Consider the following 27,548-nt stretch of genomic DNA (forward strand, 5'->3'; position numbering starts at 1 on the left):
ACTGATTAGTATTAGGACTGCTCACAATTTAATACACAAATTTGAACTGAAATGCTTGTTTTATGGATGTGAAAAAGGAAATATTGCGGTGATGCAGACCTGGAAACATTTGTTGCAGACATTTAAATATTTGTTCGTGAAAACATGGCTAATAGAACTCAGGCAAGTGTCAGCTTTCCCATTTTCCCATGTTTGGGTCATTAGTATTTACACATCCTGTGTTTTTCTGCAAGTATGTTTTTAAGTTACTGGTACATTTTATGAAGATTGGCTTGACAAAATCAGATACGATGCTTAAGTCTTTGAAAGCAGGCACGTGTAGGGTGACTACAAGATAGTAGGATGTGTTCTAGCCATCTTTTAGGTACTTATTAGCACACTTTGATAGTGGAACTGACTCGGAGCATCACTGTTGCTTTGCATTTTAAATAATAATGGAAATTGGTTTATAACTTTATATTAAAATATAAATAAAAAGCATAATAAGCTCTTTCCAGTATTCCACTTGTCATCTTTCCCCCTTATTTTAGAAACTGCCAGGTGACAGGATAGCACCCAATGCCAACAGCTGAGTTAGTTGACAGTTTGGGGTAGAATGGGTTACCCAAATGCATGGATGGAATCTTAAGCAGCTTTGTAACCCCAAAGCCCAGGTGGTAGTAATAGTAGTTATATTCTTACTTGCTTAGTGTATAGTAACTTTCTAACCTCTTGAAACTTTAATATCATCTTTGTTCTTCATAGCAGTCCAGTGAAGCACAGTATTAGTCACAGATTTTATTCCCATTTCAGATGAAGACATTGCGGGCCACTCCTTGTAGCTTGTTCAAGACTACATAAATAAGTGGCATTACTGGAATCTAAAGGGCAAAGTATTCTACTCAACTGCCTTATCTCTGAGTGTGTGTTATCTAAAGTATTTTAGTATTTGCTAGGTATATCATTAACCATAGAAACTCTGCAACAAGGTTTAAGTGATTTGATTTTTACCCTCCCAAGTGTTAAAGTGACCCAGGATAAATAAGTTCTAAAATATCCCAAGCTGTTCCTGTTTTTTTTTTTTTTCCTTCTTTTTGTGGTACTAGGTATTGAACCCAAAGGCATTCTACCTCAAGCTATACCTCAGCCATTTATATACACACATACCCCCCTCACATATATATACATGTGAGGGCGGTATGTGTGTATATAAACATATATATATTACATATATGTAGATGTAACATATATGTTACATATATTATATATTACATATATATGTTACATATATTATATGTTACACATATATGTTACATATATACATATGTTACATATATACATATGTTACATATATATATATAATTTTTAAACAGGATTTTGTTCACTTGCTGAGAGGCTCACTAAGTTGCTGAGGCTGGTCTTGAACCTATGATCCTCCTGTCTCAGCTTCCCATTTACTGAGATTACAGTTGTGTACCACCACGCCTGGCCTCAAACTGTTCTTTTTTTAAATTATTTAATATTCCTATGTAGGTCTAGTTGGATATTTTATAAAAATGGAAAATTTAAGAAAGGGGATTTTGAGAATGTTTGGCAACATAATATTAATTTTAAAGATATAAATGAATACTTACTGAATTGTAGTAGTTTTGAAATGTAAATGATAGGACTTGGAAATATGTCATATTTTGTGAAATTATGTATTTGTTGCAGTAGAAATTGGCATAAATGAATGGAAATGTAGTCTTCAGAGACCGATGTTTATATACATAACAAATTCTTTTGGGGGAAAATTTTGGCTATACTTAGAGCTAGTTAGCATGCCCCAAAATTCAACTGCTCAATTGGTGATAATATAAAAAAACAGGTAAGATTTCATAGTTGCAAGAAAAATGAAAGGTCCCCTGACAACATTCAAGTCAAGAAAGTAAAGAGTTGGAGCAGATGGTCCCTCAAGTTAAGATATTGAGTACTTGGCTTCTGAGCTGGGCAATATTCTTTTTTTGGTTGTAGTGCGCTGCATGGCCCTGGATGCCTCTTACTGTACCTGTTTCCTACAGGCTACTAGGGTAATTTTAAGTTCTAAGAAAATCCAAAATGCTTCAGACTATGAAAACTGCAGAATAATATAAAATTAAGTTTTAAAGGGAAAATAGTTTCATCAGTTTAATGTATCAGAAGTTATGTACAAGTGGATAGCATTTTTGTATATTTATAAGATTTGAGTTGCAACTACCACAATGAAGTTGTTGGTTTTTTTCAAGGATCAGTCTATACATATAAGGAATGGGTCTAGATTAAGAACTACTTACCTGGCTATATTAATTTTATGTAAAACCGGCACTGTAAGGATGTGCAAATATTCAAAGGGAACTTTTGGAACTTTTAGTGCAGCCTAAATTTACAGGTAGGGAACAGGTTTGGAAAAGCAAATTGACATTTCTAAAGCCATACTATGAGTTAAAATAATTTGAGTTTCTTATGATATCTTTGACAACATTATACAGCTATTCATCATGTTTTTTTTTACTTGTTTTAATATTGAAATTGGCGTGGCATTCATATTCTCTCTTTTATTTCACTTTTCCCTATTTCATATTAGATAACTAATTGCTTCTAGTACCAGACACTTTCCTAGGTGCTGAATAAATAAAAAATACTATTCCCACAGTGGTTATGTCTTTGTGGAAAAATTAGCCTCATGGGCTGTTAATAAAATTGAGTTTGAATGTATAAAACACAACCTATCATATAGAGTCTGCTATTATCAGCCTTATTTTATACATAAAGAAAATGAAAGTACAGAGAAGACGAGTCTCCTGTGCAGGATCAGGCAGCTAGTGAGTGGCACATCGAGGTTCTGTCTAGTGGTCCAACCCTGAAAGAGGTATCTCTACCCACTAATGCTTGCCCTACCCTTAGCAAGAATGCTAAAGAGACTGAAATTGCTGAGGCAGCGAAGAGTGGGGAAATGGCCATGCGGGCTGCTGGAATGTTGAGGCAGCTTTACAGGGTGTTGGACAATGATTTGAATCTGAATTCAGTTGTTCTTAAATGTGTGTGTGTGTGTGTGTGTGTGTGTGTGTGTGTGTGTGTGTGTGTGTTTACTGGGGATTGAGCCCAGGGGCATTCTACCTCCGAGCTGCAGATCAACCCCTATTTTATTTAATTAATTAGTTATTTTTAAAATATTTGTATTTTTAAATATTTGCATTGAAGTCATACATCTTAATGGGGTACAAGATGGTAGAAGCATATATGCACACATCATGCATTTAGCCCTCCCCAATCCCTACCCCATTCCCTTAGATAGTTTTGAAATAAGGCCTCACTAATTTGCAGAGGGCCTTGCTAAGTTGCTGAGGCTGGCTGTGGACCTGCAATCCTCCTGTCTTAGCCTCCCAAGTACTGAGATTACAGGTGTGTGCCACCATGCACAGCTTTCTAAAAGTTTTTTTTTTTTTTTAAGAGGATACAATGAATAAAGTAATGACCTTCAGAACACAAGAACCTGTATTTGATTCCTTTGTAACTTATCCACTTTTTTTTCATGAAAGGAATAATGCCTACTAATCCAAAAGATTGTTGTGAGCCTCAAGTAATATAGGTTGGAACCCATTGGATTTTAAGTATTTGCTGTGTAATTTCTGTATTTCTCCCCTCAGCTTCTTTAGTAATTGTTTACCTCTAGCTTTTTGTGAGAAGATAAAGTATATGAAGAAAGGGGGCATGGTAATGGGAATAATATTTGGTTATAGCCGTCTTTAGTTATAAATTGTAGTTCAACCACCTCGTTAGATCTCTTTTGTCTACTGAGAATATATTTCTATGTTCTATTGAATCTATAAGTTTTATGAGTGTTCTGGACAATGTTTATAAAGTATTAAAATAATGACATGTCTGCCATCATGACACAAAAGCATGAACTAGCAGGCACAAAAGCATGAACTAGCAGGCATACTGTTTTTCTTCTTTTTTTTTTTTGGTGGTACTGGGAGTGGAACCCAGAGGCTTTCTACCTCCGGGCTATACTCCCAGACCTTTTTAATATTTTATTTGGAAACAGGGTCTCACTAAGTTGCTGAAAGCCTCACTAAGTAGCTGAGGCTGGCTTCAAACCCGTGTGATCCTCTTGTCTCAGCCTCCAAAGCATGGGGATTACAAGCGTGCGCCACCACGCCTGGCTCATACTGTTTTTCAATAAGACTGGATTTATAGAGGCAGGTAGCTCTCTTCAGCCAGAGTTTGTTCATCCCTTTCCTATAGAACTCAGAAAAAAATTACATGATGTTCTTTTGAGTTAATATAATTTACTAATAATTTCAAAATTTTGAACATTTTTCAGCACTTTTTTGTTCTTGTTTCTATTTTTAACATTTCTGTTGCTCGGCATGGTGGTGGCTCATGCCTGAAATCCCAGTATTTGGGAGGCTAAGACAGGAGGATTGCAGCTTCAAGCCTCAGCAGCTTAGTGAGTTCCTCAGCAAATCAGTGAGACCGTATCTCAAAACTACTTATGGTGTAGATCATAAATAGAATACCCCTGGTTCAATCTCTAGTAACACGTACACACACACACACACACACACACACACACACACACACACACACTATTATTCTGCAATGAGTATACCCTATAATATAGCACTTTGTGTGGGTGAGAAAGAAAAAAGAGAAAAAGAAAGTAAGAAAGAGAGAGATAAAAGAGAGAAAGGGATGATTCCTGTAAGGTAAGTCTCAAGAGTTTTTGGAACATTGTCAGACTATATCCTAAAAGAACAGAGATGGAGGGAGCACTGACCTATCCTGCCTGGCCTGTCTAACCAGTAGGCAACAGAGGAGAAGAGAATATGATTGAGAGTCAGTGCCAAAGACAAGGTAGTAAAGCTCCAGCGGGTTTAGGTTGCATTGTATGAGCTCACCAATATTGTACTATTTTTGAGCAAAAAAATAAACATTTTGTGCTGAGGTTGTGGTTCAGTATTCGAGCATGTGTCCCAAGCATGTACCTGTGAGGCCCTGGGTTCAATCCTTAGCATCACAGAAAATAACTAAAGTTGTATATTGTTCCATAGGGATGTTGTTCTCCAACTTGATTTACATCCTGGTTGAAAGTAATTGTGTTGAAAATGGATTCAGTACACCTACCACTCCGTTAGCAGCACTGTGCCCTGAAGAGAATGGGTTTATTTGGTGAGAAGTGAGTGGCAGCCTAGAAAGTGCCCCTATAGTTGCTTCCCACATTCCTCTAACCTAGAGGCTGGCACTCTACAGGCCTGCTTTTGTAAGTACAGTGTAATTTGCACGTGGCCTTGCTCATTCATCTATGTATTCCCTTTGCACCTTTTACATTGTGGCAGCCTAGGGGGGGTAGTTGTGAAGGAACCCCTTTAGTCTGTAATCCTGAAATATTTTCTCTTTGTTCCTCAAAAAGCAAAAGTAGCATTTGTTAAACTAGATCAGGACCCGGGCATGGTGGCGCACGTTTGTAATCCCAGCATTTGGGAGGCTGAGACAGGAGGATCATGGTTCGTGGACAGCTTCAGCTACTTAATGAGGCCCTTTGCAACTCAGTGAGACCTGGTTTCAAAATAAAGAATAAAAGATAGGGCTGAGGATGCAGTTCAGAGTTAGAATGCTTCTGGGTTTCATCTCCAATATGGCCAAAACAAAACAAAAAACAAAAACACTAGATAGAAGCCTTAAACTATAGCCCCTGGAGCCAAAACCAACCTATTGTCTCTTTTTGTAAATAAAAGTTTTATTGCAATGCAGCTGACCCTGGTGCCAGTTTGCTCACGTGTCGTCTTTACTGTCATGCTGTGGCAGTAGAGTCGAACAGGTGTAACCTACTCATACCTGTATTTCCCGTCAGGCCGTGCAAGAAAATATCTACAAACCTGCATTTCTCCCTGGAATCCCAGAATGTGTCCTTTTCTATTCTAGTTTCTTAGTTTTACAGATGAGAAGACTAAAGCCTTGCCCAAAGTTTTACACAGAGTTTGTTCCATTAAATTGAGCTGAAGCCTAGAATTGCCTGTGTATGAGTTTCTCTTGGCAGAAATACAGCAGGACATTTTCCCCTTCTGCTGCCCATGTGCTGTGCTCTGATTCTGGATCATGTGCCATTCCCTAGTGAGATGCTTTTACAAGAAGGTAATGAGGCCCTGGGACCAAAGCACCTGTGTTCAAATCCTGGTGCCATCATTTTACAGTTATTTATCAATGTTAACACTGAAATATGACAGAGGGTCATATTAGTGAAATAAAGTAGAGGAAATAGTCAATAATCAAGTTACTTTGACCCTCTCATAATAAGTATATTCTAATGATTTTATTAAAAATGTTTTCCTTCCTTCCTTCCTTCCTTCCTTCCTTCCTTCCTTCCTTCTTTCTCTCTTTCTCTCTTATTTTAATGTGGTACTGGGGATTGAACCCAGGGGTGCTCTACCTCCAAGCTATACCCCTAGCCCTTTATTTTAAAATAGAGCCTCACTCAATTATGTGTGTAGGGCTCAGGTTTGCAGTCCTACTTCTTCAACCTCCTAAGTATTGGGATTACGCGAATGTGTTACTGTGTCCAGTGTTTTATTTTTTGCAATACTGGGATTTGAACTCAGGTCCTCACACATGAGAAGCAAGAGCTCTGCTCTATCACTGGCCTATATCCCCCACTTCTCATCTTGTCTTATAATCTCCTGATGTATTTTCTGAGTTTAAAAGTGCAGCTGGATAGGGTGTTGCTGCAGGTAGTGTCATTCTTCTGAGCGGAACCACCACTTTGTCACTGCTAAGTTGGTGTGTTGTCTCCTTCCTCACAAGTGTATCGTGTTAAGTAAACTAACTCTTGTGAAATGCTTTTGAATATAGCAGATGCTCTAAAAATGTGAGCTTCTTCTCTTGCCTTTCATTCCTAGAAGTATTTTATTTGGCTGCCAACAGTGCTGCACATAGATGGAGCTTCTCTCATTTTCTAGTATAATTCTCAGAACATAATCTCTCAGGTTAAGTTGCTGGTAGATTGGCAAAAAGAGAAAAACGGGGCATCTTTCCTATGATTGAGGGCTAGGGAAACTGACCTAAGAGCTGGATACAGATTTCATTCTTCCATCCTCTTTTTATTTGATTGCAGTATGAAACGAAGGGCAGCAAGGTCATCAGTTATTGCCAAGAGACGATGCCTGGGTGGGTACATGATGTGCTGGGCCGGAACTGGGCTTGTTTCATTGGAAAGAAGGTCGGAAGTACTTCAGCAAATGTCAATGTGAATGTGGCGCGCCTTGCAAGTCCCCAGGAAAAGTGAGTTGTCACAGTGAAACTTATGTTTAATTGTATTTTATGGTACCTGTGATTATATGCCTATATTCTTGGAATTTTTTATTTTGATTATATAGAATTCATTTGGCTTAGAAATACAGGCATGTTGTATCAAACTTAACTGAAAATATGTTGACTTAGTGTAACTGACTGAAGAACATATTTTTTTTTCCCCAAAAGATTCCAAAAGTAAGGGACCAATGAGAGAACTAATAAATTCAGAGTTCATATGAAGGGCCACAGAATTCCACATTACTAGTAATGAATGATTATTTTCAGGGTTGCTATGTAATAACATATTGCAGAATACATGCAAATATATATGTTTGGGTTGAACAAATGTAAGGGTGTACAAAATAAACAAATCTTAAACACGACAGGAACAAAAATCAAAGTTCTTAGTATTTATGAAGAATATTAGTTTGCAAAAAAACTGCTATAATATAAGGTACAATACACTGGGGTGGCTTAAATAAGAGGAAGTTACTTTCTTTCAGTTTTGAATATTAGAAGTTCAAGATGAAAGAAAGTGTTTCTAAACTTGGTTTCTTCCGAGGCCTTTTTTCATGGTTTACAGATGGCTGACTCTTCCTTCCCCTGGCCTTCCTTGAGTATATCCTAAATTTTTTCACCTAAGGATACAGGAAAACTGGGGTAGGCCCATCCTAATGGCCTTGTTTTACTTTAATTATCTTTTTATATTTATTTGTTTATTTACTTGGCACCGGACATTGAATCCAGAGGTGTTCTACCTCTAACCTCCACCCTCAACCCTCTTTAATTTCTGTTTTGAAGCAGTCTCACTAACTTGCTGAGACTGATCTTGAACCTGCAGTCTTCTTATCTTAGCTTCTCAGTACTGGGATTATAGGTGTTTGCCCCTATCCACGCAAGGCTGGCAATAGAGCCTGGCAGAGGTGAAGGAAGATTAGCTCAAAAGGATGAATCACACTTGTCTCGGCAACTGCTGACCAAGATGTAGACTGAGTGAGTTTAATTTTAAAGTAGTCGTCCTTGGCTTGATCCTTCAGCAGCACGCTTCCCACTACACTGTTCACTCTTCACCTGCCCTGCATGGTGTGCTGCGCACTGCTGAGCAGGATTTGATATTTCAAACACTGTCTCCTTTAGTGATGACGTTTCTAACCAGGAAGCTCAGAATTCTCATCGCCTCTCCCACAAAATGAGCATTTGGAACTAATGACCTTCAGCTCATAATGATCTGTTTTCCTGTAGTAGGATACATTATCTCTAATCTCCTTAGATCTTAAACACCAAAAATAATAGTGTTTGTAGCCTGCAATGACATCTCATCATTATCCCTAGTGCACATTTCAGCATATGAGGTTTTGCTAGATGTTACGGCTAACCAAGGGAAGGATAGCTATGCTTCTCAAATGCACATAGGTAGTTAAAAGGTTACTTCCAGACAGCCCAGCCCTCACCTCTCCTCCATCTCTCCATTCTAGTGAAACCAGTAGTAATACCTTAATATATTGCCAAAGCATCATTTGAACTGTTTGCTTCCTCAGCCCTCCATTTGAAACCATCTTACTTTTTGTCTACAGGTATTCCAATAGGCTCTACAAATATGACCACAACTTTGTGAAAGCAATCAATGCTATTCAGAAGTCTTGGACTGCAAAAGCATATTTGGAATACGAGAATCTTAGCCTGAGAGACATGATTAGGAGACGTGGTGGCAACAGTGAGAGAATCCCAAGGTAATAAAGTCCATCACTTTATCACTAGTAAAACTTTCAGTGTTGAATGCTCTCCTCCCTTCCAACTAGCCCCATGTGGGTTGCCCACCATCTTATTGGTTATTCCATTGCAAACTCATTGTCTTGTCATTGTGTGGCCATCTTCCTCTCTTATTCATCTACATTTTCTTGCTTTTCAAATCTTGTGTTGTTTTTGAAATGTATAGTACCTCCATTACTCCCTTTCCATTCTTTGCACTCTGGCTTGGAGCTTTGTTATCTCTCTTGTGTGCTATGGATTAGCGTCTTGCCTACCTTCTTCTTTTTTCCAGTGTCGTTGGTCTCTTCTATTCTTTGTCGCTATTTTTAGCTATTCTCCGAAATACTGGCAATTTTGTCTTCCTATATCCAGCTATGAATGTGTTACTCCCCACTGTCTAATGAATAAATACCCTGGTTTCCAAATCTATCTAATTATGACCATAACAAAATTTAATACTTTGACTTACTTTCAAACAATAGGACATACAATTTTTGAAAAAAACATTCTTTCTATTTTACCTTTATTTATGCCACTCTTTTCCTCAGATAACCCTCAACTTGCTATAAAAAACTGCCAAATATGGCACCTATAAGCATCTGAAAATCTCAGTGCTTTAAGGTCCAGAAAAAAACAATCCTGATTTGTCAATTAACCTTCCAGTCCTCTCACCAAGAAAGAATATTTCATATCTTTAGCTTATGTACTCCATAGTGTGTTTCTTACTTTGGGGAATTATGTCATAATAATTTAAATTTGTCTAACCAGGAATCTGGCTTTTTTTTTTTCCCCAAATTAAAACTGGATCTAGTAAAAGATTTGTCATCCATTAGCATTTCTTAAGTATCCAGTGATATTCCTGTGGTGCTATACCTTGCATTAGAAAAAAATAACAATATAATTAAAAGAAAGGGAAGTGAAAACCAATAGGGAGCAAATGGTACTTGACAAATTATATAAGTAAGTTATTTTCCCTCGGTTCCTGGATATATTCTTCAATTACAGAGAATATATGACCAACTCCCTAATATGTAGAGAATCCATGGTTCAAATTCATATTATTGAAACAGATCACTCAACTACCTAAAGTGCTTAAGTAACTTTTCCACTTGCAACTGATAATCCCAGTGCTCTGACATTTTTTTGCTGTAAGACTATGCGGGGCTTTGAAATAATAGCATCCTCCCATAATTCTGCCCCTTTGTCAAAATAATCTTTCTGGTGTTTCTCAGCGTTTCGGGTGGCATTTCTAGTCCATGAGGTTCTTTGGCTAATCAAAGTTGGGAAAGGTAACACATCATACTCTCCTCTTGGATTCACCAAGTCAAGTCCTAGTGCATCTGAGTGAGACAGGATGTTGAGATGTATTTAGCATCAAAACTCCAAGAGAACTTCCAGAGAGGGAGTGTTGTTAGCATTTGAGTCTAGGGGATTGGTTTGTGCCAGGAAGATCTGAGCATTACACACACAAGCTTCACTGTGTGTGGAATGCCATGCCTCTGAGGACCTCTTTTGTGTTTGTGCTTAGGCTTTCTGTCCGTCCAACCACTTTTGTTGTAGAGAAAGGCTAGCATTTGAGAAAGCTGTTTTTTTTCTAATAAGCTTGATAAAAAGTTTAAGATAAGAGGTGGGATCAAGTGAAGAAGGAAGTACTGAAACAGAGATTGCAGTCTGGCTGCCAGGCTTTCAATCTCATTCTGTAGAGAAATTAATTCTCTTACAAAAATTCCATGATGTAGTAGAAACTCTCAAAGATTCTTAATCAGAGGTTAAGGAGTTTGTGAAACTGCTGAAATTATAGACATAATTTACTGTTTAGGAGCATCTCTCTGAGTCCAGAATTTAGATTCCTGAAGAATCTGGGCTCAAAGCTTACTTCAGCATGCACCAAGCACCTTCCACTCTATTTCCACCCTAGTAAGTTTCACTTTTCAGATTATTTTTGTTCTTTTTATGCATGTAGTGCTGGAAAAAATACTCTGTCTGACAGGACTGTAGGGCAGAAGATGGAAATTAAAATTTAAGTACCTGTTTGGTCAGAGAATCACTTAAATGTGTCAGCATCTTATTTAGAACTCTTAATGAAATGAATGATGATGATGGTAGCTATCATAATAACTGCCATTTCTTAATGACTTAGACACAGGTACTGTTAACCATTATTACATCGAATTTTCATAACAACTCTGTGAGATAGGTGTGAATATACATATTTTAACAGGAATAAACTGTAGTTTTGTAATTTCAGGCTCTTTGCAAATGTCATCCAGATACTCAGTGGTAAAGTCATTTGTAGCCTGCTGATAAGACTCCGAGATACATGCCCTGAAACTGCATTATGTTGCCAAACTTAGATTTTTCTTTTAGCTTGCCTATTACTTACTATATCTTAGATATACTTAGATATTATATCTTAGATATTCTTAGATATATAGGACAATTAGTTGAAAGTATTGATTAGTATTGACTAAACATTTTGTTTCTTCATGTAAACTCACAAAAATAATTTATTCCCTTTCATAATTTGTTTGCACTCTTTTTATTCCTAAGTTTCATATAAAATGTCTGAGGCATGATTTCCCCCCACCATATATGTAGAGTTACCCATGGTACATATTCCTTGGACATAATCCAAGTTGTTTGTTTTATTAATACTACTATAACATCTTTGTATTTGTTAAACATTTTTTGTGTGCTTCATATCTCTTAACGTCGTCTGCTTCATGTTCATCTCTATAGCATATTAATCTTCAACTAATATCCCTGGCTTAGGAAATTGTTTTAGCAACTGATTGATAGTTTTGTATAGAATGTTCTGTCTATTCCGTGTAATTTTCAAGGTTATTGATGCTATTCTCAAGTGAATTGGTTTTTTTATTCTCTGTTTCATCTCACTTTTGTTTGTCATGGTATTCACCTGTGTCATCTGTGTAGAAAGGATCCACTAGAAAATAGGCACAAAGGCCATGAAGTAATCCAGACATAGCCTTTGCCACTGACTAAACCGGAACCTAGTGAACATCAACTCAGGGACCACTGAAAAGTTGCATCATATGATAAAACAATGCCAAGTTAAATAAATTCCAGTCGTTGGCAGTAAAAGAAAAATCTTGTTCCAGTGTAAAATTGTGCCCCAACAAATGAGTTGAAGAAGGATTTCAAGAAAGAGAAAGTGAGCCAGGCGTGGTGGCACATGCTCGGAATCCCAGCATTTGGGAGGCTGAGGCAGGATGATCATGATTTGAAGCCTCCCTCAGCTATTTAATGAGGCCCTTTGCAACTCAGTGAAACCCTGTTTCAAAGTAAAGAATAAAAAATAGGTCTGGGGGTATAGCTCAGAGGTAGAATTCCCCTGGGTTCCATCCCTAGTACTGAAAAAAAAAAAAAAAAGTGAAGCCAAGCATGGTGGCACATGCTTATAACCCCCATACTTCGGAGGCTGAGATTGGAGGATCGCAGCTTCACTGCTAGACTCAGTTACTTAGGCCCTCCGCAATTTAGTGAGACCCTGTTTCAAAAAAAAAAAAAAAATAGGTCTAGGAGTGTAGCTCGGAGATAGAATATTTCTGGGATCCATCTCCAATACCTCAAAATAAGAAAGAAAAAAAGAAAAGAAAAGAAAAAGAAAGTGAGTTTTCTTTGGGCATTGGTGGGTGGAGACTGCTCTGTAAGCAGTTTTTAAAATTACAAGTTACAGAAAAACTCAAGAGGGTGTTGCAAATAGTGGGATTTTATATCAAAGGAATAACAGCACAGTCACTGATGGCATTTCTCTGGTTTGGAAGTTTGAGAAAGCTTGGTATGTCTAGAGCTAGTGTGTGTATGTGTATGTGTGTGTGCGTGCATGTGTGTGTTAGAGTATATGTGTGCATGTGTTCTGTATGTGCTCATGATGCATGTGTGAGCATTTGAGCATGAGTGTGTGTCTGTTTTTAATCTAGAGAAGTATGTCTCACTGTCTCTAATCTAATAATTTTCTCATTCCTAAAGAAAGTATGTTTTTATTTCTGGGCCCAGAAAACTCTGCTTTGTATGTGTTACTTTCCAGCTACATCGTATAAGGTACAGTTCTCTAACGATGAAACATCCTATATCATTTGTGGAGCTAGGCTACCTACTTTATACTTTGACCCTTTTTTTTGGCCAATTTCTTTCACAACCACCCTACTACGAATACCACTATCTTCTGACTCAAACATCAGCACCCCTTTGTATGCCGTCGCCAGCTTCTCATTTATTCTTCCTTAGTCAAAAGCTAGTGTGAGAATGCAAGCTGCTCAGGATTACTGAAAATGGAATCACAGTGATGTATCAAGCCATCATCATTTCACAACGGAAAATGACCAGATCCTGAAAAAGAAATGGTTAATGAATGATGTTTACCAAACTGAGTTGTATAATGAAAACATTGTGTAATAGACACATTGAAATGCTCTTGGACAAATATTTTTGGATCTAAATTTAGAAAGTAGCTAGAATGATCGTTGAAATTATGGATTTAAAGGTTAGAAAATCATCCTCCAAGGATAGACTATGTGTTGATGTCACATGTTTATTTTCTTCCTAGGCCCAAGCCTGCACCAGTGACTGATGAAATACAGCAAAGGATTCTAAATTTGCCAAAATCTTGGGACTGGAGAAATGTTCGTGGTACCAATTTTGTTAGTGATGTTCGAAATCAAGGTAAAGTAAAAAACCTTGACTCTTCATTCATTTTTCTATACTATTTATTGAACATTTATTATGTACCAGGCTTTGAGATGGAGGGATAAAGAGATGGAATTGGCATGATCCACTTTAATGAAGAAATGGAAAATATGTAGCTTATGAATTCTTACTCCTTTCTTTCATGTTTATGGCAGGCGTTAGTAATAAATAATCCTTTCAACTGAGATCAGCATTTCTTTAGTGTCCTTTTTTATATATTGCGACAACCAGATTATTATATAAGTCACACTCAGAGGGTCTCCGATAGCAACAAAGAACTGTGTACAATTTAAATTGTTCCTCTTTCTGAGTGGTTTTCTGGAATCCTTTGCTACCTGCCTTCCCATTACCTTCATAATTTAGCATTTATTATGTGAGCCAAGAATATAGATCCTTGGAATTTTTATTCTGGTAGAATGTTGAGCTCGGTAGGAACCTTTAAATTCACTTTATATTAGAATATGCATGTGGTAGCACTAACTTGATTTCCTGAATCATAGCCTGGAAGCAGAGCTCAGAATTTGTAAAAATATCACTGTAATTGAATTTTACCAATTATTTTCAGAAATTTGATACAGTATGGGTCAAATCAATAAAATACTTTACCTTCATGGGATAGCAAAATGTCTTTTATCCTAAGTTTTACTCAACAGTTACTCAGAGAAACATTGATGTACAGTTTGAACATACCTAATCTGAAAATCTGAAATGCTCCAAAATCTGAAACTTTTTGATATGATATTCAAATATTTTAGATTTTAGAACATTTTGGACTTTCATTTTTTAATTAGGGGTGCTAAAAGTCTATGCAAAGATTCCAAAACCCAAAATTCTGAAATCAAAACATCTTTCATCCCAACCATTTCAGAAAAGGGCTACTCAAACAAATGCTCAAATTTACCTATTACTTCACTCATTTAAAAAAATGTTCCATATGCCTTATAACTAGATTTACTTTGAGGTGTGGGAGGGGAAAAAAGATAAAGAAATTGGGTGAGATGGATGGTTTTTGTTCTTCTCCCAGCCATGCCAACTTTCTTTATTACTGTATCTTTTTGTTGTTGTTGTTGTTGTTGTTGTTGTTGTTGTTGTTGTTGTTGTTGGTGGTGGTGGTGGTGGTGGTGGTGGTGGTGGTGGTGGTGGTGGTGGTACTGGGGTTCCTAGAAGCCCTTCTATCTCTGGGCTACACTCCCCCCCCCACCAAAAAAAAAATATATATATATATGCGTTTACTGTATCTTTTAAAGAGGAGTCAGCCGGGCGTGGTGGCTTGTAATCACCATGCTTGGGAGGCGGAGACAGGAGGATCGCGCAGGTTCGAAGCCAGCTGCCCGCTGGTTTATGAGACCATGTTTCCAAATTAAAAAAAAAAAAAATGTAAAAATAGGTCTGGGAGTGTAGCCCGGATGTAGAAGGGCTTCCAGGAACCCCAGTACCACTAAAAAATAAAATTAAAAAAAAGGTTTATTAGCCGGGCATGGTGGCGCACTCTTGCAATCCCCGCGCTTGGGAGGCGGAGACAGGAGATCGCGCTGGTTCGGAGCCAGCTGTGCTGGCTTAAGAGACCCTGTTTCAAAAATATAAAATAGGTCTGGGAGTGTAGCTCGGAGGTAGAAGGGCTTTCAGGAACTCCAGTACCATAAATAAATAAATAAATAAATAAATAAATAAATAAATAAATAAATAAATAAATAAATTAAAAAAAGAGGAGTGGCTCTCATTTGTCACATTAATTAGATAATAGAGTCTTTTTCTAATGTTTAAAACCTAGTCCACTTCAGGCTCAGATTTAAATGCTCTTATTAGAGCAGGAATGCAGGCAAGACCTAATCTATCTCATGCACAAGATAAGAAGAAATGCTGAAAGGTCAAGTGTCTTGCCCTGGGTCACATAGCTAGTGAATGGCAAATAAGAGGGGAGGGAAAGAAAAAGCGAATCCTCACTGTTTACTCCATTTCAGTGTTTTCTCCATTGTTAAAAGATGTATATCATGTGAAAATCATATTATCGCCTTAAGATTGTGGAAATTTGGTTATTGTGGAATGCTGATTTAGCCAGATCCACTTATTTTATTTATTTATTTATTTATTTTTATTATTTATTTATTTATTGGTGGTACTGGGGATGGAACCCAGGGGCCTCTACCTCTGGGCTACACTCCCAAACCTATTTTATATTTTATTTGAAAGCAGGGTCTCTTAAGCCAGCTGAGGCTGGATTTGAACCTGCACGATACTCCTGTCTCCGCCTCCCAAGCGCGGGTATTACAAGCGTGCGCCACCACACCGGCTTGATCCACTTATTCTTTATTGTACTTATTATTTTATTTATTTATTTATTTATTTTGCAGTTAGTGGGGATGGAACTCAGGGGATGTACCTCCGAGCTACACCCCTAGCCCTATTTTTTTTTATTCTATTGTCTCACTGAGTTGCAAAGTACCTCACTAAGTAGCCGAGGCTGTCTGAGAACTGCGATCCTCCAGTCTCAGCCTCCTGAATGGTGCGATTACAAGCGTGTGCCACCAAGCCTGGCTTGTTGTACTTTTTTTTTTTTAATGGATAATGTTCCTCTTTCCCCACATCCTCACCAGCATTTGTTGTTATTTTATTTGTTTATGCTTGCCACAGTGAAGGGGGTTACATGGAATCTCAGCATAGTTTTGAATTACATCTCCCTGATGGCTAATAATGTAGAACATCTTTTCATGTATCAGCCATTTGTATCTCTTCTTTTGTGAAGTTTCTATTCAGCTTAGTTGCCCATTTCTTGATTGGGTTATTTGTTTTGCTTAGTGTAGAGTCTTTTGAGCTCTTTGTATGTTCTGGATATTAGCCCTCTATCTGAGTGGTGGCTGGTAAAGATCTTCTCCCATTCTGTAGGCTTCCTCTTTAGGTTCTTGGTGGTTTCCTTTGATGAGAAGAAACTTTTTAGTTTGATGCCATCCCACTTGTTAATTCTGCTTTATTTCCTGTGCTTTAGAGGTGCAAACTAGTTCAGTTGCTGTGGAGATCAGTGTGGAGATTTCTTAGAAAACTGGGAATAGATCCACTATATGATCCAGCTCTACCACTCCTGGGTATATTTCCAAAGGGGTTGAAATCAGAGAACTACAGTAACAAATGCATACCTATGTTCATAGCAGCACAATTTATAATAGCCAAAATATGGAACCAACCTAGGTCTCCATCAACAGATGAATGGATTGCAAAATTATGGGAAATACACACAATGGAATTCTATTCAGCTATAAAGAACAAAATCATGGCATTTGCAAGAAGATGGAAAGACATGGAGAACATTATGTTAAGTGAGATCAGCCAAGCACAGAAAGAGAAGGGACATATGTTTTCTCTAATATGCCCAAACTAGGAAGCATTGGGGATACCAGTGGGACTCCAGATAATGGAGGGGAAACCTCAGCAAAGCTAGAATGGAAGGATAGGAGAGGAAAAAGGCTGAGGTTGATTAATGGAGGAGCTACATCTGAATATGTGTAAAAGCATGAATATAGCATGGTTAATCTGAACACTCATTGTTAGGAGGGGAGAGGGGAGCCGAAGGAGTGGAGAGGGCACCAAGTACAGTCTAAATGTATGCTATTTTCAATATGTTCCACTTAGCCAGGCGTGGTAGGGCATGCTTGTAATCCCAGCATTTGGGAGGCTGAGACCGGAAGATCGCGGTTCGCAGCCAGACTCAGGTACTTAGTGAGGGCCTCTGTAACACAGTGAGACCCAGTTTCAAAATAAAGAATAAAAAAAATAGGGCAGGGGGTGTGGCTCGGAGGTCAAATGCTCCTGGGTTCCACCTCCAGACCTGCAAAAAAAAAAAATAAATAAATAAATAAATAAAATATATTCCACTTATAAATAAAAGTTTAAAAAAAGGGGATAATGTTTCTTTTAGATCAACTAGTCTTGCCTTTTGGAAGGAGAAACTAATTATCTTGGCAGTTGACATTCTTCTGGAAAGTCAGGTGCTTGATAAACATTATTTTCTCTCCTAGTTCCTCTGATCACTGTGCAAGCAGAGCACATTCTGAGCCCTTGGGTCCAGTTTCATCCCAGAGGACATTGTGACCTGTTTTTCCCACAGTATCTAATTATCAGATAATGAGAATTTAATGGTTAATAGTGAGAGATTATTTCTGTGGCTACTATGAAAACTAAGTGGCCAGAGGGTACCCTGTGTAGGCTCTCTTGGAATACATTATTTTTCATAAAACTTTGATGTTTCATGAAAGAAATTTTGGCTTTGGCTACTTATTTGTTCCTCTAGTTCTCTGATGAGCTTTCAAATCCCATCATTTGAAGAGGGATCCTAAGGATAGTATTATTTAGATGGTTTGAAAAAAAAGTATAAGTTAATATTGTTCTATTTAATGACTACATGACAGGGAAAGAGAATCTAAAAATGCTTATGCTGTCTTACAAACTGAAAAGACAGTAATTCTGCTTCATGAGACAAGGCTCTCCCACCTGTTACAGATTAGCTGTGTGACTTTGAAGAGTTTATGGCTTATTTTAAAACTCATTTATATATTGTTAGGTGAGAAGGTTGTACAGGAGATGAATGCTAAAGCCCCCTTACAAGTGTTTCTTTTCCAATATTCATAATTTAGATGATCCATCAGTAGTAAGAACAGTATATGATATGAATAAATTTGAAATTTTTAGGAGAAGAATTTTGGGTAACATCAGAAATGATAGTAGTTAATAGAAAATGGCTCTAGTACTTTATATCCAGGACCTTGGGATACTGTGAACTATTTTAAGGAGGTTTACATTAGAATCCAGGGTTCTGCCTCTCCTATAACTTACCAATAAGTAAAGATTTGACTACTTCCTTTAAATTCATTTTATTTCCTGGCTGTAAATGTCTATCTACTTATTTATCTTTTGACTCATTATTTCTACAAATATGCATTGAGTTTCTTCACTGTAACCAAAATAAAACACATTTCTTGAGAACACTCAAGGAAATGTGGTTTACTTTGAGGAAAACAATGTATTTCAAATGGCGTATAAACTATTGGAGGCTGAGCATAGAGTATCCTAGTTTTCATTTGCCTCCAGGAAGGATGTAAATCACTACTTGGACAAAGAAAAACAGGGTCTCCTGTAGTATTTCAAATGTATGCTACTTTAGAGTAGTTCTCTCCCTAAAGAAAGCAATTGCTAAATTACTAAATTCAGATTTATGGATGAGAATTCTCCTCCATAAGAGAATTTAGAATGAGTTATTTGAATTATGTAATTCACAATTCAAAAATCTTATTTTATATTCATAAGCGATTGCTCATCATTCAAGTCATTCAAATAATTTGGTAAAACTAATATGTTCATAAATTGAATCACATGCCACTTTTGTAGAACTAGATTAATCTTACTTAGGCTTCATATAGGCAAGTCTCCATGTAGATTTTGTATTAGTGGCAGAGAAGAAAAAGGCTATATAATAACAGAGATAGTAAAATTGTGTGCCTGTTCTTATTAAAAAATTTAATAAGCAGAAGTTCCAGTTTTGTTGCATACATGCCATATTTTCTTATATGTCTTTATTTCTTTCACCCACATAGTTTGATGAAACATACAGAAAAGCAGTATTGTTCATATATATTACCTTATAATACAACCTTTGTCAATTTTTTGAAAAAGCAATTATATTCCTAGAAGATGCTTCTTTAGTTTGTTTTTGTCTTTGTGAGAGCATCTTGGTATTAAGTATAGCAGTCTTATTTTTCCTTTCCAACCTGCAGTTACCTACTTCTCATCTTCTTCTGACTCTGTTCACTTTCTCATTCAGTGTCTTCCTTACATACCATATCCATCATCATAAATCCCCTTTCTTAGGTTTATGTTATATTTTGTCTCCTCCACTCAGGTTAAATCCAGCTCTCTACAATATACCCACACCTGTGCTATTCTTAGGATTAGTTCCACCCAACATGTTTTAAAAAGCGTTGGGGGTAGACATAATTATTTTTTATTATCAAGAATACTGTGAAATGCATCACAGATACAGTGTTTGTGAGTGGAAGCCTGATCCTTATGAACAACAGCATTCAAGATAAATACTCTGTCCATGTATCATATCCATTCAGGTTTTATAGGATTCTTTGTAAGGCTTCAAATGTCTCTAGGATTATATATGTTTCTTTTTCATTTCTAGAATCTTGTGGAAGCTGCTACTCATTTGCTTCTATGGGTATGTTGGAAGCAAGGATCCGTATATTAACCAACAATTCTCAGACCCCAATCTTGAGTCCTCAGGAGGTTGTGTCTTGTAGCCAGTATGCTCAAGGTAAGTGTTGTATTTCAAGCATTATTTTATGAGTATTTCATCTATGTGTAGTTGGCCATCACTGGCATAGAGAGAGTTACAGCAACTAAGGGTAGTTTCTCATAGAATTCACTGTGCCATTTAGCAAAATGTCATTGGTTATTGTATATTAAGAAAGTACCTTCTTTTACTTAGATTACCTAACAGTGCTCAAAACTATGAGAAGCAAGAATAATCCCTATGTATAGTCAGGAAATAGATACAAAGTAATTTTATAATACTGTGAAGATCACACAACTTAAAAACATTGATATTTTGATTTCAACCATGGTCTCATTCCAAAACTCAGTATCAACTAAAACCATACTAATACTGGTTTCTTGCTTGAAAAATTTAAAAATCTTGGATATGGACTTCCAGAAAAACCCATATGTAACATGCATAGAAAACACGGCTGTAGTGGATCCAGAGAGGAAAGTCTTCTTCTGTCAAGCCCAGATCTGACCCCTGGAAAATTTCCCAGCTCTCTAGTGAAACTGCTAACGAATGAGTGTTTGTCAGCAAGCTTTTCATTCTTTTTGAAATGCTTATTAAATGCCAACATTGTGGCCGCTATGCCCTGTGAACTGCTGACAGTCCTCAGCCCCATGCAGCTGACAGATAAGTGAGAGAAATAGATATTAAGTAATTATAGTGATACGAAGAAGAATGATGAAAAGTGCAGGGTCATGGATGAGGATCTTAGGCCCAGGACTCAGAGGGAGATGAGGGAAAGACTCTTGGGCAGGAGGTTTCCAGGAGAGACTGGCTTAAGGAGGAGCCAAGGGATGTCTGGCTATTTAGCAGTGATAACAATTGCCTTTTATTGCTTTTGCATCAAGTAACTAATTTAACTATTGAGGAAGGTAGTCCTACTGCCAATATTTTACAGATACATAGAGGCACTGAGAAGTTCAAGTCTTCACACAGGGTTGTGTTTGTATCTGTATAGTCTTCAGGGCCTCCTCTGCTTAACCACTGTAACCCTGCGACCTGCATGTCAGTTGCTAAAGTAGATGAGGTAAGAGAATAGCTAGATGACAGATGGATGAAGGAAGTGGCATTTAAGCTAAGAACAACTTTCAGGGATAGCATAAAGAATAATAGAGCAGAGAAGAAGAAGACAGGAAGTGGCACAATTAATGTTGTGTCCTTTTCTAATAAATGGTGCATGTTATTCCTCCTCAGGCTGTGAAGGTGGTTTCCCATACCTCATCGCAGGGAAGTACGCCCAAGACTTTGGGCTGGTGGAAGAAGCCTGCTTCCCTTATACAGGGACCGACGACCCATGCAAAATGAAGGAGGACTGCTTGCGTTATTATGTCTCGGAGTACCATTATGTGGGTGGTTTCTACGGGGGCTGCAATGAAGCCCTGATGAAGCTCGAGCTGGTCCATCATGGGCCCCTGGCAGTCGCTTTTGAAGTCCATGATGATTTTATGCACTACCACAGCGGGATCTACCACCACACTGGGCTGAGAGACCCTTTCAACCCCTTTGAGCTAACTAATCATGCTGTTCTGCTCGTGGGTTATGGCACTGACCCAGCCACAGGGATGGACTATTGGATTGTTAAAAATAGCTGGGGCACCAACTGGGGTGAGAATGGCTACTTCCGGATCCGCAGAGGAACTGATGAGTGTGCAATTGAGAGTATAGCCATGGCGGCCACACCAATTCCCAAACTGTAGGTGAACCTCCTAGTGTTTCAGACCAGCCACCCACTGGTCATAGATCCATTCAGACTTGAGACTTTTACAATAGCCATTTCAGAAGCTTGCAGATAGATTTCTATGAAGATGTTGGTCTTTAAAATTAAAACCACCTTGATTTTTGTGTGTGATACTGAGAATTGAACTTAGGGGCATTCTAACCCTGAGATATACTCCTAGCCTTTTTTATATTGTTTATTTTGAAAGAGGATCTTGCTAAATTATTGCAGGCTGTCTTGGAATCTTTGCTTCTCCTGTCTCAGCCTCCCAAATACTGGGAGTACAAGTATGCTCCACTATACCTGGCAAAATTATCCTTGACTTTTCTATGTCATTAACTACTTGCTTACATTTTCTTTTTTGTGTGTGTGTGGTACTGGGGGTGGTACCCAGGGGCTTTTCTACCTCTGGGCTATACTCCCAGATCTATTTTATACTTTATTTGGAAACAGGGTCTCACTAGGTTGCTGAGAGCCTTGCTGTGTAGCTGAGGGTGGCTTTGAACCTGTGTGATCCTCCTGTCTCAAACTACCAAGAGCTGGGATTACAAACGTGTGCCACCACCCCAGAGCATTTTCTAAATACTCAAGAGTTGCGAGCTTTCAAGTAATAGATTTTACTAATAATTTGTAATTCAAACAAACATTGTATTTTTTTAAACTATGTGAAAACCCAAACTTATTTTTAAATTTTCAAATAACAAAAAACATGACAAGGATTATTAAACATTTCAGAGGTTTCTAAATAAATGCTCAGGTGATATACATTATATATATATATATATATATATATATATATATATATACATTATTATATATCAGGTGATATACATTATAGAACTTATACATAGGCTTAAGAGAATTATCACCATCGATGCCTTTAATTAGACTCATGTAATCTATGATAGTACTTCTTTAAGGAGGAAAACTATTTGAGAGTACTTCAACTAGGGAAAAACATCAATCTTTTGGACAAGAGGTATATTCAAGTAATGCCTAGTGAACCTTAAAAGCATCCCTGGACATTTGATAAGCCAGAAGCCATTGAGGGGAAAGGGGCAGTTTTGATAAAATCTGCATATTGGTTAAACTATTTCTTATGGTATGTATCTTGCATTGGGGAGTCTTGGTTAACCTTCATTGGTGAGCATTCATAGCTTCATGTGTGGAATATTAACAGTTTTGATTTGGATAGCTCTTTGGGATCTCCAAGGGCTATTTTACAATGATATAAACCTTTATGTTGAGTAAGCAGTTGGGATCTATTAGCAATAATGTGACAGTCAAATTGGGCAGTCAGTGCTCTAGAACCAAAATCAAGAACCACAACCTTTCAGAGCTCTAAGAAACCGTAGAGAGAAGAGGCATATGACTCATCCTGTGTGCATATCTGGCAAGTGACAGAATCATGTTTAAACCTGGCTCTTATGAATCCATTCCTCCTGGAGCATCTCAGAGCACCTGCCACTAGAGTAGGCATAATTCTTATGGATGTTAGCTGCATGTTTGTAAATTTCACCTTGATATGTGAAGTCTCAGAATTTTGTCTTAAACCTCATGTATTTTGTGTGTTACAACTCACTGAAATGACATCTTTACTACTGAGTTAAAATGGCATTCCATGAGTATGCCCAGTGTTTAAGGTGTGGCTTGTTGGGCTCCCTGACACCTGCCACATGGTGACAAGGAAGCCAATACAGCCAAGGCTCTTATCCTCTGGAAGGCCTCCAACAGGGTACTTTTCTTTGTTACAGATTGAATTTAATTTTAGTCTTATGCTATGCATAGGCTTGCTCCTATGTGAAAGTATAAACAGACCTTGAAATCAGGCATGAATTCATTCTATAATAAAATGTATGAAGATACTATCTGTCAGCCCAAATGATAAGATTTGGTGTAACCTGTAAGCATGAGTTTATCCTCTGGTTGACTGGTGGATAGCACTCAGCCAAGACAGAACTAAGCACCTGTTCTTACATGATTTCATGAGGGACTGGCGGAGATGTTAAGGAAAATCATCACTAGCATCATTTACCAAATGTTGGGAAATATTGCAAGGATAAATACAGGTGAGAACCTGACTGTGTGAACCAGTACTTCCAAGCATGATTAGCTGAGAGCAAGCACTGCCTTGAAGAGGCCCCGAGTTTTCAGAGACTGCAAGAGAAACTGCTCGAACAAGAGATTGAGTTATACTCTCCACAGCGAGACACAGCTTCTTCTGTAAGGCAGAGCACTTATTTCTTCCCACTGTGGTAGAATTCATTAAAAACAGTTCCTAAGTGTGTGCATTATCATGGTTCCGTGAGTCATGTGATTAGATTGCTATTCCATCCACAGAACGAGTTTCATTATCTAAAATGTGTTTGTATTGGTGCTAATGGAACATGTAGAAATCAAGTTTGTTGGCAAATTGAGCTCTGGAAAAACATAGGATGAGACTTCTGGCTAACCTCCCCTAAGACATTCCCTTAAAATCCACAGGAGAATATGCAGAGATGACAGACAAAGGAGAAAAGGAGGGTTTACTGGCAAACTAGAGCAAGCTTGATGTTGACTCTGGCGCTGTGGTGCCTGTGTTAGATTTCTGACCCTGACACTGAGCCAGCAGCTTCCTTCATCTATTTGCATTTTTGTTTTCCCTTTTGAAAAATGGAGATAATGGTATAGGTAACTTTCACGGTGACTTCTTTTATTATTATTATTATTATTGTTATTGTTATTAATATTTATTATTACTGGACATTGATCTCAGAGGCTTTCTACCTTTGAGCTATGCTTTTTATTCTTTATTTTGAAACAGGGTTTTGCTAAGTTGCTGAGGATATTGCTACGTTGCTGAGGCTGGCCTCAATGCTGCGATCCTCATGTTTCAGTTTCCCAAGCAGTGTGATTATAGACCATGTATACATTCGCACTTTTAAGTGACAATACTTGCCATTTAACCTCAAGCCTTCACTGCACTTAGGGACTGAAGGGAGCTGCATAGTAAGGGATACAGGTACCCACCTGAGAGGTCTCATGAGGATGTGATGTGAAGAACAGTGTTTGGCATGTGGTAGGGAATACATAAATATTAGTTACTATTCAGGTCATCTTTTTCTGAATTCAAATTGTAAAATAATCTTTTGCTATGGGGAAGCACCTAAGATATATTCTATAAATAAAAAAAAATATCTACTGTGAGAGGGATTAGAGAGAAACCTTCAAAAACTTTGTAATAAGATGATTTACACATATGTCTGAGAAATTAAGGTGCTTTAGTAAGATGCCTCCACCAAAGAAAAGTCACTGTAGCACCAAAGTAAAGGAAGATAAGTTTGATCTAAGATTTTAACAATTTGATTTTTCTTCTCAGGTTCTAAACAGCATTGAGGTAAGGCAAGCATAAGAGAATCACGTAACATTAGTAGCAGGAGGTTTTCTAGTCTTTGCCACTAAAAATGGGCCTGTTTATGGGATGTAAACTAACATGCCCGAGGCTCCAGCTAACAAAGATAAATCTAGAGCCTCAATATATCCATAACTTTTTACTGTATCTGCTGCTTCCCGATTAAGAAAAATGAGAAAGGAATCTAAATGTTGTGAGATAAATCATTTCCAAGACCCTTCCAGCTCTCAAAAACCCAATTTTCCTCTTTGGTAGCAACTTGTGCCTTCATTCAACACATGGTGGTGGTTTACAAACTTAAAATCAACAGTTTTTCTCTGTATTAATATATCTATCTCTTTAATGAAGGCTTGTTTTTGTTCCAATATAGAAGTTTCCTGACTAAAATTGGAGAGTTTTTGATATATCAGAATCTTCTGCTCTGATGGAATGTACCAGGAATTGAAATTATGTACTGGGGGTGGGTCAGTTAGCTAGGAGGCCCAAATGAGATATTAGTTGTAATATATTGATCTCACTGAATTGTAGTTTTGATTGAAAGGGCACATTTGCCTGAAATTGGCTAGGCTATAAGTGAAACCTCAGCAGACCTCTGGGTCCTAGCACACTATGTCCTCATTGTGAGAATAAACAAAACTCACAGAAGATGAACTTGCTCCTAGACAGAAAATGTGATGTATACATTTGTGGGTGTATTCCTTTTTTCTGTCAGAATTTTATTTATCAACACTCATTTTCTTTCCATGCCTTTTAAAAGTAAGTAGAAGTAACACATTTAACCTCTCCTTTTCCGACTTCAAGGCTGTGATGCTGCTGCAGTACTCTGTTTGAACTTTATATGCTAGAAGTCAGGTTATTTTTTTTTTTCTAAATTTGATTCTATAGGTAGCTAAATGGGGAAAGAGTGTGCTACACTTTAAATACCCCAAATGGAGAATAAATAGCAGACCTGTTCCTTCCTCTAATGCAAAAAGGTCTAAAGAGATTGAAATCCTAGCAATCAATTGAAAAGAAATAAGTTAGAGAAATAACCTTCCCCTGAGGAAATGAGGGAACAGCCGTGCAGCTGAGGTTGGGCATTATAGTCATCATTTAGATTATATTTTTCTGTAATGTATTTTCTGAACCTTCAGAGATATTGAAGAGTTTCAGTGTAGTTTAAATGATAGAAAATGAATGCTCTTAGTATGAGATTTTTGTTTAATACTCCTATTCCCTTTTACAGAGTTTCTGGAGAACTGAAATATAAGCCCTGGTTTTTCCTTTAGGATGACTGTGCCTATGCTATCTTAAGAAATGAACACCCTTCCCAAGAGATAGCAAATATGGTCCTAGTTCTGCAGGAAAAGTTTAGTGGGGCAAAAATGGATGTGTTTATGAAAAAGAAAGTAAACAATATGGCACTTTGCCATGAAAATGGGATGGACTTTTGAATCAGACAGTCCTTATTTTGAGTCGTTGATCCTTACTGTTTGTTATTTGGGCTCTGTTGAATTACTGAAGACAAATTTCCAGTTGTCAATGTCTTTGCCTATTAAAAGGTAATGCCAATAGCTATTTCCAAGGGTTGTGGAAGGTTTAAAAAGAAGCAATGAGTATTTATAAGTAATGTTGCTTGTTTTAAAAAATGTTTTACAAAGTTAAAGATGCAATACAAAATAAAAATAAGTGAGTAAACTGAAGGGAAGATAATGGGAGGGAAAATAGTATCATGAAGTAGAGATGATGCAGTCTCACACAGTACTTGGCACATGGAGATCAGTTCTCAATGGTGGTTCTCATCTAGAGGCTATTTTGCTCCTCTAGGGCCATTTGATAATGTTTATAGGCATTTGAAATTATAGTACTTGGAGGGAGGGGAGTGTGCTACTGTGATGTCAAGTATACAGGTAAACATTCTACAATGCATAAGACAGTCCTTCACATGAAGAATTGCCTACCAAAATCATCAGTAATTCCAAGGTTGACAAACTTGTTCTACAAGATGCTAACTTCCTTTTATGCTACCAGGTAAATGTTATGGTCTTTGGAGGAGGGAGAGAAATCTGTGGGCTAAAATTGTCTCGAGGCTTCCAAAGAATATATGCATCGTGAGCTGACCTTTGGTAATTCAAAAGTAGTCGGCATCTCTGGCCAAGGGAGTGAGGAAAGGTAGAACCATTAAGAGAAAACAAAGACATGTGCCTTAGGCTTTAAGATGACAGTTCATCCTACAGTACTGCCTCCCAATAGGAAACCACTGGCATGATTAAAAAAGATGTAAAACTTGTTAAGTGCACAGCTGTAATTTATAATAAAGAGACTCGTTAGTTGACCAGAAATTCCAATGAATCATAAAATGGAGGGGAGCGAATAGGAAAGTATAGGGATAATTA

The 27,548-nt window shown here is 37.6% G+C and overlaps 1 protein-coding gene across 1 annotated transcript in view; it reads left to right on the forward strand.

Moving 5' to 3' along the window:
- Nucleotides 1-21,762, forward strand: part of CTSC (cathepsin C) — a gene marked incomplete at both ends in the record, with an annotated part of 35,706 nt that extends 13,944 nt beyond the window's left edge. Inside the window, 5 exons of the mRNA XM_080712213.1 lie at nt 7,112-7,278; nt 8,865-9,020; nt 13,607-13,722; nt 19,922-20,053; nt 21,260-21,762. Of these exons, the coding sequence (XP_080568339.1) occupies nt 7,112-7,278; nt 8,865-9,020; nt 13,607-13,722; nt 19,922-20,053; nt 21,260-21,762 (1,074 nt within the window). The remainder of the gene's footprint in view (nt 1-7,111; nt 7,279-8,864; nt 9,021-13,606; nt 13,723-19,921; nt 20,054-21,259) is intronic.
- Nucleotides 21,763-27,548: the final 5,786 nt, after the last annotated feature.

The sequence above is a fragment of the Muscardinus avellanarius genome (assembly GCF_963383645.1).
Source record: "Muscardinus avellanarius genome assembly, chromosome: 1".
NCBI classification, from domain to species: Eukaryota; Metazoa; Chordata; class Mammalia; order Rodentia; family Gliridae; genus Muscardinus; species Muscardinus avellanarius.